The sequence below is a fragment of the Anomalospiza imberbis genome, chromosome 8, assembly GCF_031753505.1.
Source record: "Anomalospiza imberbis isolate Cuckoo-Finch-1a 21T00152 chromosome 8, ASM3175350v1, whole genome shotgun sequence".
Lineage (NCBI taxonomy): Eukaryota > Metazoa > Chordata > Aves > Passeriformes > Viduidae > Anomalospiza > Anomalospiza imberbis.
Window position 1 is genome coordinate 35,804,836 of NC_089688.1, and position 15,100 is coordinate 35,819,935.

General features: G+C 43.1%; 1 protein-coding gene across 14 annotated transcripts in view; it reads left to right on the forward strand.

The window, feature by feature from the left end:
- The first annotated feature begins 10,614 nt into the window (after positions 1–10,614).
- ALDH18A1 (aldehyde dehydrogenase 18 family member A1) overlaps positions 10,615–15,100 on the forward strand; it is a 49,000-nt gene continuing 44,514 nt past the window's right edge. For all 14 annotated transcript variants that reach the window (XR_011001602.1, XR_011001605.1, XR_011001603.1 and 11 more), the window contains exons 1-4: positions 10,615–10,774; positions 13,009–13,232; positions 14,722–14,871; positions 14,962–15,066. Coding sequence is in view for 9 of the 14 variants with exons in the window: in XM_068198406.1 (XP_068054507.1) it covers positions 10,681–10,774; positions 13,009–13,232; positions 14,722–14,871; positions 14,962–15,066 (573 nt within the window). In the remaining 5 variants the exon portion in view is untranslated. The remainder of the gene's footprint in view (positions 10,775–13,008; positions 13,233–14,721; positions 14,872–14,961; positions 15,067–15,100) is intronic.

Below are 15,100 nucleotides of genomic sequence, written 5' to 3' on the forward strand. Positions count from 1 at the left end.
TTATCTTTGTCATTATTTGCATGGTTTATTAGCTGGGAATGAATTCTGTGCAAGTGTCTACAGCATCCATTGATTCCTATGCTGGGGCAGCCAAACCAAGCTGGTGTGAACATTCAGAACTGTGTGCATTCCAGTATTACACAGGACTGTACTGTTACACAGTATAGCAACAACCTTTGATTTTTAGATAGATGTGGCTTCTCAGATGTGCCTGTAATACCTTTGAAAAGCTTTTCTCAGAACACATTTGTAGTGTGTCCCATGTCCTCCCATGTCCCTAATTTGTGGAATCCAGGAAATTAATTTAGAGGTGACAGTAACTGAATTACAAAGGGTTAGCTGGAGAAACTTCCCAAATGTATCATGTCAATGCTAAATGTGTTGGGATAGGGCTTGAATGAAAAGGAGCTGGCATCCTTGTTTTCTGCGCTATTGAGGTAGTTCACTTAGGTATAACCACAGAGATACTGTTCACTCTATGGGCTGCAAATACATGAAATGCTGTAAGAATGTATCATCTTATATACTGTAATTATCTGCCATAATTATCTAACCTCCAACATGTCCTATTTTTTAGCTCATGTTTGTCTCCTTTCACATTTTGTCATAGCAAGAAATAAGAGCTGGAAAGAGCCTTGTCCTTATCCTGGTCCAGCCCGAATTAAGGCATATTCAAATTCTAGCCACATGACAGCAGTACTCGTGGGTTTAGAATCTGCCGTTTCCTATGGCAGTGCATTTTCATGTCTACTTTGTCATGTTGTGTCTTTCCCGGCTACCTGATCTGAAATAGCCTGTGTTGCAATTCAGTATCAAGCAACGTTATGCCGCTGTCACACACAAGGCAGACTCATATGTCAGGTGTACAGGAATGGAGTGTTTGTACTCCACGTCAAAGGGCAGAGACAGAACTAATTTCTCTGCTGCCAGCATTCTAGCTAGAGCCATCTTTCCAACATCTCCCTTTTTTGAGGCAGTGGGTCTGTTTTTACACTGTCCGAGTGAAGACAGTCTTTACTAGGTAATTTTTAAAGTCCGTTCCAAACATAACCCTCGTTTCTTCGGAAGACGTAATTTTAAATTTCAAAGCAGGAGCAATTGCAGAAGCCGGGGGCGGGGCGGGGCCGGAAGCGACGTGAGGCAGCGGGGAGCTGGGCTGCGCCGTGCAGAGCCAGGCGGGTGAGTGGGGCCGTGCCGTGCCGTGCCGTGCCGAGCCGAGCCAGGCTGGGCAGCGGCAGACTGAGCTGGCCACAGCAGCCTCGGCCGTGCCCGGAGCGGAGAAATGGGCAGGGCTGCGGGCGCGGGGTTGCGGCTCGGCTCGGCCGGGCGGAGGTGGCAGAGGGAGCGCGGGGGGTTCCTTCTCGGAGGGGCGGTCCCGTGCCGGGTTGTGCCCGCCCTTCGTCGGTGCTGCCCGTTCCCCTTCCGCGTGGAGAACGGGGAGCGGCTGCGGTGTCCCTCGTGATAGAAGGTTGCGGGCTCTGGAGGGAAAGACGTGAGCTCAGCCTTAGAACTACCGGGGTGCACCGCACACCGCCGGTCTCTCGGACCCCGCAGACTCTCCAGAGCTGCACAGATTCGGGGTCGCTTTTTCTCGGCTGTCTCAGAGCGTTACTGCTGCGGGGAGTTACCGGCAGTGTGAAATCGCAGTTTGATTCCCCGCGAGCACCAGACGAACTGGTAAGAGCTGCACGGGCCTCATCCATCCGGAGATCTGTGACAGCAGAGCTGTTGCTCCTTAGAGGTTTCTTTTTCCTTGCCGGTCTCTTGTGCCTACTTACAAGATTTCTCCATGCCCAAAGAAAGTATTTAAACCCTCCTGACACTTGCATGACAGGTAACAGTCACTCCCCAGGTTTTGACCCGACTTTGTGATAAGCCTGTGTTCTTCACATACTGTTTCTTCACAGTAGACACAACAGGATCAGATTAGAGGTTTTTAAAAGTAACCTGATGACTCTCTGGAAAGAGTAATCAAACTCTAGATAATGGAGACTTAAGCAAAGCTTACATGGTTTAGCAGACTTATTTGATAACTGTTTCTATATTATGAAGTCAAGAGTTTTAATTTTTCAAATGAAAAATAACTCAAATATTTCCATACACCTATGAAAATTTTCTGCATGCTTAAGCCTGTGTCGATGCTGTACCCTAAAATTGATGGATACTTAGAGTGTTTACCTTCTTCCTCTTCCCAGATTTACTCTTGAGGATACTGAGAAGAAATTTACAAAGGGTTAAAATAAACTTTTCATCTTTTCTGCTCTGTAGTAAAGTATTTATGTTCAGTCACTTTGGGAACAATAATACCTGTTCCATATTTGTGTCAGTAAATATTTTTTATTGTGTAAACTGCTTTGCTGATTTATTTTTTTGCTGCATTTCCTTGCTCTTCTAAGCTACTGTTTTGTCACAATTGTCATAAAAATTGTGTCCAATAGCAGAGAAAGCATCTTTCAGGCTAAACTTCAGTAATTCTTCAGCTGTTTTTATTGCATGTTGTCTTACTAGGAATACAAAAACAATGGTATTTTTATGGTTTTCTGCAGCATCTGGGGAAGAAAACATCTGAGGGTCATTGCACATGATACTCTGAAAAGTCAGTTCAAGATGTAGTGAAAAAAAAGTAAATAGAATAGTAGAAATTATAACTTAAGGAATAAAATGCAGAACAAAAGACCATATTATGCCAGTATAGTAATCCTTTCTTCCTCCAAATTTGAGTACTCTGTTCTCTACTGCTGTTCCAGACTCTCCCTTGGCTAGCATGCAGCACTGTGTTTGGGGTAATCAAGGAGGAAGAGCAGTGGAGATCATTACATATATATGAAATAGCCTTGGTGTAAGGAAAGCAAGAGCATCCTATGCTGATGTCTTAGTGGCAGTGTAGTCATTGTTGTGCTTCTCTCTTTCTGGTGCTAATATTCACCTGTATAGATGGGTGTCAATTAGATGGGTGTCAGTCTCTGACCAGAATATAACCATGCTCAAGCTGTCTTGCTTGGGGACAGGAATTGCAGCTTTGATCAGAAGGGGTGGCAAAACTGGTGCACCTCTGGTGCTAGAATTGTTCAGGGACAAGTCGAGCATGACAGCAGATGGAGGAATGAGGAGGTAGGTGCACTGCAAGTCTATAAGGTCATCGGTGTTATGAAGATGAATAACCCCAGTCTCCACAAAGATGGAAACTAGGAGAGCATTCAACTGGTTTTGGATGCTTTCTTGTCCTACCTATGTACTTTTTCTGGGCATCTGACAGACTGTTGTTCTACTATGAGATTTGTTTTATTTTATTTGTTTACCTAAGTGATGTCTGGCAATTGTACAACCTTCATTTGATGGAGGTAGGGAAACTGGAACAGAACTGGGATGCTAGTTCTATCATCTTTACCTTAACAGCTGGTGCAACCTGATGTTTTGCTGCTCAGTGCTCAACAGGTGGTAGAAGAAAGTAGCAAGATTTGATTGAGGCAAGAGTAAAGAGATGTTAGGAAGAAGGAAATGCTTGAAAGATGCTAATTAATCATATCTTGAGGTTTATTTGTGGTTTAATCATGCTTGATTAAAGTAACCTGTCCTTATGTTCTTCACTTAGAAAGTTTGATTAAAACAGATACTCTGTGTGATTTTTTTCCCCTCTTTTTTATATTTTTAATTAGCTGGGGAATAAAATATTTGCACAGAGATGTACTTGTGTTTCTTGCAATTATGTCTGGGATGCAGGTAGGTGGACTGAAGCATGTGTGCCTACACATATGGTTATTACCATCAGGATAATTCCATGCTTTTTCTTGAAGATGGAGCTCTCTTTAGGATTACTGAAGGTTCACTACCTTTAACTGTCTGAAACTGCAGTTTTACATTGCTCACTTCTTAGTATGGTTGCGAAGTACACTAAGGTAAGTAACTGCTGACCACATAGGAAATCTAGGATTCCCTGCCACTAACAAGGGTCCTTCCATAAAAACTACTAGTTTCATGTGGCAAATGAAAGTACTGATTTATTTTGTATGCATTTTCTCTTACCAATTTGATACCTATTCAAGTATCTGAAAAAGAAAAGCAGCTCCTCAGTATCTGCAATGGTTATGGGGAACCTGTTGCTTTTTATTTGGAAGCACATTTTATTAGAAGTTGCACATGCTAAAAATTGGCCAGGTGAGCTTAAAATGAGAGCATTTCCATTTCTTGTTAGCTTTTCAAAATGAATCACAGAATATTCTGTGTTGTAAGGGACCTACAAGGATCAGCAAAGTCCACTTCCTGAAAGGCTTGACTTAATATAAAAGGCTTGTCTTAATACAAAAAAAAAATCAACTGTTGTGATATACCTTTAGTTACCATTCTGATTTTTTTGTGAGTGACCAGCATTCTGGTGTTGTCATTGGTTTTATTCTGCAATTGCTAATAATTGGAGCGGGAGGAGGGGAGAGCAGGGCTTACATGCATTATGATGATTAAACCAAATTCCACTTCTGGCAAAGTAAAGATCTCCAAGTAGTCTTTTAACAAAGCGATGACCTTATTTTTGGGGTATGTTTTTTTTTTTGTTTGAGGTTTTTGGTGGGGCGGGGGGGGGGGGGGAGAAGGATGGGGATGATCTTGTTTTAGTATTTTTTATTCTTTTTAGTGGGAGCTGGGGGAGTTGTTTAATTTCCCTTGTTTGGAGAGAGTGATATGTTAATGTCAGATGATTATGAGTTGGATTTTCTGTTAATTCTTGAGACACTGAAGTTTTTCCAGATGTCTTGAATTCCACTTCCCACCACTTGAATAGTCTTTATTCTTTGTGAAGTTTTCTCCACAATTTTGAGACCTTCATTTAAGATTGTTTCCTGATCCCAGAAGGTGATGTTAGCAATTAAAAAAAAAAAAAAAAACCTAAACTAAAAAAATAAACAGATAAATAAATAAAAGTAGCCCACAGAGCAACTCTCTTGCAACAATATGGGAATTGATACTGTTGGAATTTGTTTGCATTCTAATAGGAATGTAACAGTGGTAATACAACATAGGTGAGGACAGGAAACAGTATAACTACTGTCTGAGTTAAACTGGGGGATTTCTGTGGATTTGGTGGTGTCTTTGAAGATGAAAAACTGTAGATTTGTGCTTTCTACGAATTGCAGTAATGAGTCCTTGAAGATGACACTGAGTTGGGCAGGAGTGTTTATCTGCAGGAAGGCTCTCCAGAAGGATCTGGATTGGCTGGATTGATGGGCCAAGGCCAGTGGTATGAGGGTCAACAAGCTGAAGTGGAGCTCCTGCCCGTGGGTGACAACAGCCCCATGGAATGTTCCAGGCTGGGGGAAGAATGACAGGAAAGGGCCGGGTGTGCTGGTCGACTGGCTGAATATGAGCCCAGGTGACGAAGAACACCAATGGCATCTGGCTTCTATCGGCCATGGTGTGGCCACATGCCCAGGGTAGTGACCATTGCCCTTCACTGGGCACTGGTGAGGCCTACAGCTTTAATCTTGAAGTCAGTTTTGGGGCTCTTCACTGTAATAAGGACAGTGAGGGACTAGAGTGTGTCCAGAGAAGGGAATGGAGCTGGGGAAGGGTGTGGAGCACAAGTCTTATGAGGAGCTGCTGAGGTAGCTGAGAGTGTTCAGCCTGAAGAAAAGGAGGCTCAGGGGAAAACCTTCTTGCTCTGTACCATCCTCCCTAACAGGAGGTTGCAGCCAGGTGGGAGTCTGGCGCTGTTCCCCAGGAATCAGTGACAGGATGAGAGGAAAAGGCCTCAAGAAGTGCCAAGGGAGGTTTAGGTTGGATATTAGGAAAAACACCTTCACAGAAAGAGTGGTCAGGCACTGTCACCCTTTCACTGCTCACAGCAGTGGTAGAGTCACCATCCCTGCAGGGATCTACAGCACCCAGCAGTGCCTGTGGCAACTGACAGTGCTTTTTGTGGCTGTGTAGATGTGACACTTAGGGTTGGATTAGGGCCACCACGGTTGCAGATTGGCTGCATCCACTGCAGGCAGGGATTGGTGGACTTGATGGCATTAGTTTTGTGGTTGCACTCAATGATCTTAAAGGTGTTTTCCAAATTCCTAAATGTGTGCAGGTCACATCTACTGTGTGCAGTTCTGGTGCCATAACATAAGGAAGATATAGAGCTATTGGAGAGCATCCAGAAGAGGGCTACAAAGATGGTGACAGGTCTCCAGGGAAAGCCATACCAGGAGCTGTTGAGGGCACTTACCTTGTTCAGTCTGGAGGAGTCTGAGGGGAGACATCATTGCACTCTGCAGCTTCCTCCCAAGAGGCATTGGAGGGACAAGACAATGACCTCTGCTCTCTGTGACCAGTGATAGGACCTGAGGAAACCGCTGGAGCTGTGTCAAGGGAGGTTTAGGTTGGACATCAGGAAAAGGTTCGTCCCCTAGAGGGTGGTCGGGCACTGGTCATGGGCCCAAGGCTGACAGAGCTCAAGAAGCATTTGGACAACTCTCAGGCATGTGGTGTGATGGTTGGGGCTGTCCTGTGCAGGAGCTGGATTTGATGATCCCTGTGTGTCCTTCAGTGCTCAGGATACTCTGTGGTTCTAAATTACCCCGATTTTCTTAATTTAGAAGTGAATTCAAATGGGATATGGGAGGTAAGTGGAGAGTAAAGCCAGCACTCTTGCACTTGTGAAGAGGTTTGGGCTGCGGTGGAGAAAAGAAAGGATGTAAACGGCCTAAGGAGCTAAAGCCAGTCTCAGAAGACTGGCTGCAGATCCCTTTAATCTGCTGTGCACCAGACTGCAGACTGTGAGAGCGAGGAGAATTCAGGTTAAGGGAGGCCGCTGTGGGAGATGGCTCAGCAGTTTGTGCTCTGGGTAGGGCTGTCTGAACTAGTCTGGGGCTAGACTAAACAGTTGTTAATGCTGTAACTTACAAAGGCCAAGATTTTGTGCTGCAACGTGGAGTGGAATTACATCATCTACCGGCAGCGCCGGGGGGAAGGAGGGCGGGCAGGGACGGCGGGCCGGCGGTCGGTGACGTGACGTGGCTGCAGCCGCCGCGGCCGCGGATTGGCTGCGGCCGAGGCCGCTCCGGGCGGGGATTGGCTGCGGAGAGCCAGCGGGGCCGCGGCGGCGGGAGCGCGCCCGTGCGTGGCTCTGGTCCCTGCGCCTGCTGCTCCGTGGGCGCACAGAGGTCGGAGAGACCCGCGCGGCCCCTCGGCCACCGCTCCGCAGGGAGGCCGCCGAGGGCCCGGCCCTGCCGCCGGTGCTGCTACTGTACAGCCCCTCTTTTGCTGCAGAACTCATTTATAGGCTGGATCTGGCAGAATGGACTAACACAGGCTCCTGCAGGTACTGCCCTGTGAAGCACTGGGAAGGGTTCCGAGGCCACGACAAGGTGCTGCTCTGCCCCGCCAGGCAGTACTGCCGTGACCGCACTGTACTGCTGGGATGCGTTCTTGAGAGAAAGGAATCGCCTGGTACTTGCTGCTTTGAATTGCCGCTTCTCTCCGCGTATACCATCTGCAGAACCCGGGTGAACCTATATGCGTGCTGCTCTAAAGACCATTTATTTGAAATTTTAATTTATTTTAGTCAGTTCTTCTGAACTGGCTTCCCTCTGAGAATGTTTCTAGGGTTAAAGTTTACGCGAAGAGCTGCAGATCGGATTTTTTTTTTTCCCTTGCAGAAGTTGCAGTTGGTAAGGTAATGAAGCGGTTTAAATAGTAAAAGCCTCTGAACGTTACCGAGGACTTAAAGTTTGTGTTGTGGGAAAGACTTACTTCATAGAAATAGTGTGCATTTCCACTGAACTTGATTTATCTCTGTTTCTGTGCTTAAGTGTTTTGCAAAATAGTTCTATTGATCAGAGTTTGACTTCCAGATTTTTTCACTTGTGGAATGTCTTAATGCTCAGATATTTGCCTTTATATCTAAAACTATGAAAACAGTTTATTTAGTTTAATCAGTTCACTAAAAGTAATTGTGAACACGCTATGACTCTGCAGCCAACCGACTGAACAAACAGTGTTATAGACTCTGGTTTTTCAAGGCACATATTTTAGGATTTGAGATCGCTGATTGCTTTGGAGGGTGACTGAGTCTGTTTACACTGTTCTGGAACAGCATCTAAATGTACTGTGCTACTTAACAGCTGTTTTTATGATAATAAATACATGAAAACTAGGTCATGGTATTGCTTTCTGTGAGCAATAATACAACGATAACTTTCATCATTTAAAAAGATAATAGGAAAATGATATTTTTAAAGGTCATGTTTGGAAACTAGTTTGTAAGAATTAGGTTTTTTCTGGTAGTGGAAAAAAATTTTAAGCTGATGCTAGGAGGAATACCTGAATAATGCATTTTGCTTTTTTTTATTGCTTCCTTCAAGTAAGGCAGGAATGTTTTATTTTTTAAGAAATTATTTTTAATTATACACCTTTTTTAATTTTTTTTGTCACTGAATATCAGAACCCTTCTATCTATGGAAGTGGTGGAAATGTGAGTGGAATGGAAAATGAGGATTGAAATTAACTTTAAATCCTTGACTGAGTGAGAGGAGAGGAGGAGTTTTATTAGCCTGGAAGAAAGCCTGTAGTTTACATCTTACCGTAAACTGTGCTCTGTCTGTGCTTTCTGGCATCATCCATTTCTATTTCACATACTGATACCTGCTGCTGTTTTAAACTCTCTGTTTTCTTGTTAACTTGCTCTCCTTGCCTTCTCTCACAACCTAGTTTCAAAAACATGCTATATTTTATAATCTTTTTCCTTCAAAAGATCAACACTGACAGTTCTCACTCTTCATTGTCCGCCTGCTTTTAGCAAAGTTGTCTCCGGCAAAGGGAAACAGGAGATAGTCTTCCAGAAGGACAAGCTTGCTCTTAGTTGCAAGCAGCCTGCAGTGAGAATGTGAAGTGGTTCTCCAGCAGATCAGTAGGAGCAGCCAAGGAGATGGCACAGTTTGATCTGGCCAGTGTGGGTCTGTATTCTGTGACAGCAAAGTGCCAGGTGGAGGTTATTACTGTAGCAGGAGTTGAAGGTCTGATAGGGGAGGTAAGAGGAAGTGTCTGGAGGTGAAACTTCAGTTAGCGTGCCTGTTTCTGTCCTTTTAGGGGCATAGTCTGTAGAGGGAGCTGAAGGGCACCAGGCAGTTCCGCTAAGGGTATTTGTGGTGGAAGGGGGTCTGGATAAAGAACCTGGTGTTTGCCACCTCATGTCAGGAGCTGCTGGATCTCTAGCATCTCTCTGAGACCCAGCTAAGACCCCCTTGAGAAGACAGTGTCTAACAGAAGGGGTCAAGGTGAGCTTCAAGGTGGAAGGCTGAAACATAAATAGTGGGAACTGTGCAACCCCAGAGGCAGGAGCATGAGGTGCCTGGTAAGGGTTCAAAGGGGGAATGTCTAGCTACTACTGTTCCCAGTTTTAAGCTTACCCTGTTATGAGAAGAGAACTTTGACTACTTGCTTAGTTGCATGATCTGCTCAGAGTCCTTTGTCTGCCTTATCCTGGCAGTGGCCAATATTGCCGTTTCACATGAAATACAGAACTGGAGGGACATTGCAGATTAATATTATTAAAATGCCATGAAATACAGAACTGGAGGGACATTGCTGATTAATATTATTAAAATGCCATGCAATGTAAGCTTTACTAGACAAAAACAGTAGGAACGTTATGTACTGGCTGCCTTGTCTAATGCAGACATATATATTTTGGTAAGGATTATAATGAGGGATAATAGTACACTGATGCAGGGTAATGAGGGCTCTTCAAGTGTTCATGTACACATATGCCAGATCTGTCAGTGCTGTAAATGTCCTGGTATTTGTAACAGCAGTCTTCCAGTGCAGATACTATAAGGTCTTCTTGTCCTCTTTTCAGTGCTTTCTCTGTACCGTAGTTTGTGCAGTTTTGTTTGCTTTATTTCAGTGGTGCTGGGAAATGGATTGAAAGGAAGGAAAGTTTTGTAAAAGTGGAAGGAGAGGTTTTGTGGTTTAAATACTGTCTGGGAGAACTGGATTCTTCTTAATCTCGTTTGTTTCCATGGTGAGACTAGATGCATTACTTGAACTAGACCTGTCGTAGGAGATGGCTTATTGTGTATCCCTTGTTTGTTGTGTACTTGCTCTAGTGAATTTTAGAGTTAGAATAATCCTGAGTGTTTAAAGGTTCAGTCAAGGGAAACTAATGCCAAGTGCTTGGAAATTTATGTCATGGATAAGATCTTGTAATTTGATAGTGCTCAGGGAAAAGTGAATGAGCATATTTCCCGTATTGAATAGGGCTGAGATTCATGAGAAGTATAGTAGATGCTCTGTTGTGAGGTGTACAGAGAAGTCTGTATGATACAAGCTCTCTACTTTTATCTTTTTCTTCCAGGCTTCTCCATAAAAAAAGTATTACTTTTATCCATTGTAGGTACATTCACTAATAGTGTACTTCTCAGGGAGCCATGTTTTATTCTTTACCTTTAATAAAGATCTGACAGCAGGTAAGGAACAGGGGCCTTCAGTTCATCTGTATCATAATCCGTGTGCAAATTCTGCAAAATGGAGAGTGGGCATGAGGAAATTGTATTAAGATGGTGCAGGAAAAGAGGAGTTGGACTGAGGGAGTGGGCGAGAAGAGAAATACAGATGGAAAGTCATTGCTATTTAACCAGTTTTCCCCCTTCCTCCCTTCGTTTTAACTTGCAGATATCCTTGATTTGCAGAAGGCATCTCAAAATGTTGTGTCGAGCTGCTCTGAGCCCTCTTGTCCGTTCCCCTGGATGGTGCTTTGTGTCACCGCCACATGCCATCGCAGCCATTTCCCGTTTATGTATGTATGAGAGAAAGCACACATTTCTAAAATGTTGGTCAGTATGTGTCTGGGCATGCCTCTGCTCTTTCCTATGTTGAAAGGAAAACCATCTCATTAACATAATTCAAAACTTACAATCTCTGAAGTGAACTGTAGTTGAAGCTCTACTTTCTCAATGTTACTTTCTCCCTTAACTCAATAATATTCAGCTGGATGTCTATGTATTTTTCATTCTGACATACATTTCAAGGAAAAAAAAAAGTTGTAAAAGTACTGCTGCTGCAAAAGTTCCCTATTTCAACCTCATACATTCCTGGAAAACAAGATCTGATTGTGTCTGCTCCCCATCTACATTTTCAGATCTCTTGAGTAAAGCAAAGGTCAAAACTCAAATTTACTTGGATTAAATTCACATGGAAAGATGCGTGCAGGAAACCTAAGTGTAAATACATAGGTGCCCTGTAAATAGTTATTTTCTGAAAACCTAATTTGAGATCCATTCAATGTCTGCTTGATTAGTGGTCTGAAATACAAAAGGCAAGGATAGATAAACTCTATGAGATCAAAAGAGTAGCTGTTTACCATTGCATGCAAGATTAATTTCCCACTGGTCTGTGTATTAATAGTTCTTTTTTTTTGTTAATAACTAAATTAATTAGATGTTAAAATCTTGAAAATTCTTAACTTTTTATTTATGAGCTACAGCTCTGTTGACTTCTGTATTTGTAACATTTCTAAGTATTCCTCATTTTCTGAAGTCAATAATTTTCACAGTGCTACCTTTGAGAAGTTTGTTCCCGAGTATTGACAGTATCCAGAAGTGGAGCAATTCTTGTCACTTCATCAGTTATGATCTAAAGCTGGAGTCATCATTTATCACAGGGATTTTTTTTTTGTTCTTCGCTGTTTTCTGGTTGTTCTCCACATTTTTTTTCTGTTCTGTTCAACTTGTGTATTTTGAAATTCTGCTTCTTTACTCCTGAGAAGCAAGCCTTGTGCAAGCTACACAGTGAAGGATCTGCAATGCCAAAAACTTAAGTATGTGTCCCTTTCTTTATTAGGGAAGTGTTGACAAGTATGAGTTATAAAAACTGGAATCCCTTTAAGCCTGCTTGTCCAAAACCTCGACTGGATGGCTATGTCAGTTCCTCCCTAATTGCATGTGGAGCAAGTTAATGGGCTTGCATCTCCAGAAATGTTTTGCATGTGTAATGTGGCAGCTGATTTCACATCTCAGTCCAGTTAAAATAACTAAAAAAGGTAGATTTATGTGGCCATAGAGCAAGATTTAATGATTTGGACTTTAGTGGGGATGAATTGAATTTTCTGCTTGTTCTAGAACTGTAGTCTTTTCCATTATTTTTCTTTTAAAAAGTAAGTGGTTTCTTTTCAGCTACTGGCTAGCTCTCAACAGCTACCTTCTTGGAACCTTCTAAACCCTGAAGCCAAGAGAACTGGAAATAAACTCCTTTCTGATTATACTGTGCAGGTTAGGCAAATACTAAATAGTAAGGTGTAATGTTAACTGATTTGTAAAGATGACTCTGCATCTTCAGATGATACATTGGTTAGGATTGACTAGAATAGAATAGTTAGTTGTAAGACACTTAGAGTGGTCAGCTAGTCCCACAGCCTGATGCTTCAGGACTGCCCAAAGCTGAAGCACACTATGGGCACTGCCCAAATGCCTCCTGAGCATTGACAGGCTTGGAGCACAAACACATATTCAAGAGGCCTGTTCAAGGGCTTGAACACCACCATTTCACCATGTGACTTTGAGTTCGTATATCTGTCACGCTCCTTCATTTTCCCTAGTTGAGCAATGTTGTTTTCCCTAGTTGAGCAAAAATACCTGGCTTAGAGATGTTGTAAAAGCTATGTTTCTTTTCTAAAAATCAGGCTTTCTGTGCTACTTTAGACAGGAAAACTCTCTTGAATTTTATCTAATGAGGCAAGGCAAAGGAGATTGTTTTAAAACTAGTCCTTGAGATGTGAGCTATATTGGCTCTTTATAGTGTCTTTCCGTTTGGTCTTCTAGATTCCCAGAGTCAGCTGTGATGCATGGGATATTGCCTTCTATTCCTTAGGGATGGTAGATGCTGCTCAGATACTCCTGTTTCTCACGTTGTTTTGGTGAATTGAAAGCTAGCTTCTTATTCCCAGTTACTGGGAAGTGTGTATTGTGAAGGGTCAAAAGTCTGAATGAAACACTTAAAACTGGGTGGTTTTTTTCTTTCTTTCTTTATCCACAGATCTCCCTTGCCATAAGCAAAGATTAAGGAATGAATCCATCCGTTGTTGGAGCAACATTCCATTTATCACCGTGCCACTCAGCCGTGCACATGGAAAATCATTTGCACACCGCAGTGAGCTGAAGCATGCAAAACGGATTGTAGTAAAGCTGGGTAGTGCTGTTGTTACTCGAGGGGATGAGTGTGGCTTGGCCCTTGGGAGGCTGGCTTCTATTGTAGAGCAGGTAATTCTGTGACTGAACATTTGTGTTAACTTCAGGTACTCAGTGATTGTGAATGCTAGAGAAGATTGTAGTAAACCATCATAAAATACTGATACTCTTTAAAACAATGTGTTAGCCTTTCCCTTTTCAGTCCCCTATGCTGCAGTACTATAGACCACGTAACTCAGTAAATTGTTTTTTGAAGGTGTGGTGGGTTGATCCTGACTATCCATACAGATTCTTGTTTGCTCCCCTCACCTGTGCCCCACCACCAGTGGGACTAGGAAGAAAATGGGAAGAGCGAAAGTAAGAAAACTCATGGGTTGAAATAAAAGTAGTTTAATAAGTCAGGGAGAGGGGAAAAGAAATCTGTGATGGCAATCGCTACCTCACACAAGCAGACCAATGCCCCACTAGTTCTTGAGTGATGGCCACCTTGGAAGACAGCCTCTTGCATCTTGCTATTCTGCAGCTCTATTACTATGTGTGACCTTATATGGTGTGAAAAGTCCCTTTGGCCAGTTTAAGGTCAGCTGTCTCAAATGTGTCCTCTCTGAACTTTGTGCCAAGCTGCTAGCCTACCTGCTGGGATCGGACATAGTGGAACAAGGAAGGCCTTGATGACTGTGCTAGTGCTGCTCCTCATGGGAGAAAGATAAGGCTTTGATGCTGGGCAAACACTATTTAGCAACAGGCAAAACATTGGAATGATGCCAAAACTGTTTTAGGACTGAAATCACAGTATCATACAGACCCCTATAAAGAACATCACTCCATTATCACCAAACCCAGTATAGAGGGAGAGATTTGCACAGTGATATTTTTGTGCAATAAGTAAGACATGGCTGGGGCATTAGTTGTCTCTAGTGGGAAGGTGGCACTGAAGTATGTGAACTCTGCAAAATGAGTCAACCCTTCTTGATCACCTGAGCATTAGCAGTTTCTCCAGAGAAAAGCCTGAAACCTCATTACTTGTAGGAAAAACTGATGGGATCAACTCATGTATTTCTTCTCCAAAATGAAAGGGTTATCTCGGTGAGCACTGGACATGTCCTTTCTGGGAAGTAAGGTTAACCTAATATATTAAATTAATGCAAGATATTTAGCTTTGGGGCTTTGAAAGGAATCTGGCCAGATACGTGTAAGGAGGAAGTAATCGAAAGCTTTACTATTGGGAGTTGGCCTCTTCACTTCTAGAATTCATAGTTACTGTATAATGGTATCTTTGGGAATGGATAGATTCAAGCATTTTTCTGTCACAAAAGCTGTTATTGTGAAAAGAAGTTTTGTAAGAAGTTATAGATTGCATGCAGTCCTTGGCATAGCTTCCAAGTGGCTAGGAAGGTGTGCAGAAGTATCATGAAGGGTGATTGCCTTGCTTTGCACATCCATAGAGAAATCAAAATGCTTGTGTCAGCAGGAGTTGGTGAGCATAAGGTTATAGTAGCCAGGACTGTTTGCTCTCACTGATCATATGCTAGGCCCTATTTCTTATTTCCTGTACTTACAGGTCTCAATGCTGCAAAATCAGGGCCGAGAGATGATGATTGTCACCAGTGGGGCTGTAGCTTTTGGAAAGCAGCGGTTGCGTCATGAGATCTTGCTTTCTCAGAGTGTGAGGCAAGCACTTCATTCAGGCCAGAGTCAGCTAAAAGATATGGTGAGAGGCTGGTGGCACTCCTGCTTTTCCTTGAGTATTGGGTACTACCTGTTCAAGTCATTGCCTGACAGCTGCTCTTTGTCTCTGTAGGCTATTCCAGTCTTGGAGGCCCGAGCCTGTGCAGCAGCTGGACAGAGTGGACTAATGGCTCTGTATGAGGCCATGTTTACACAGTACAGTATCTGTGCAGCTCAAGTAAGGCACTCCTTCTTTCCTAGATTGACTTGCT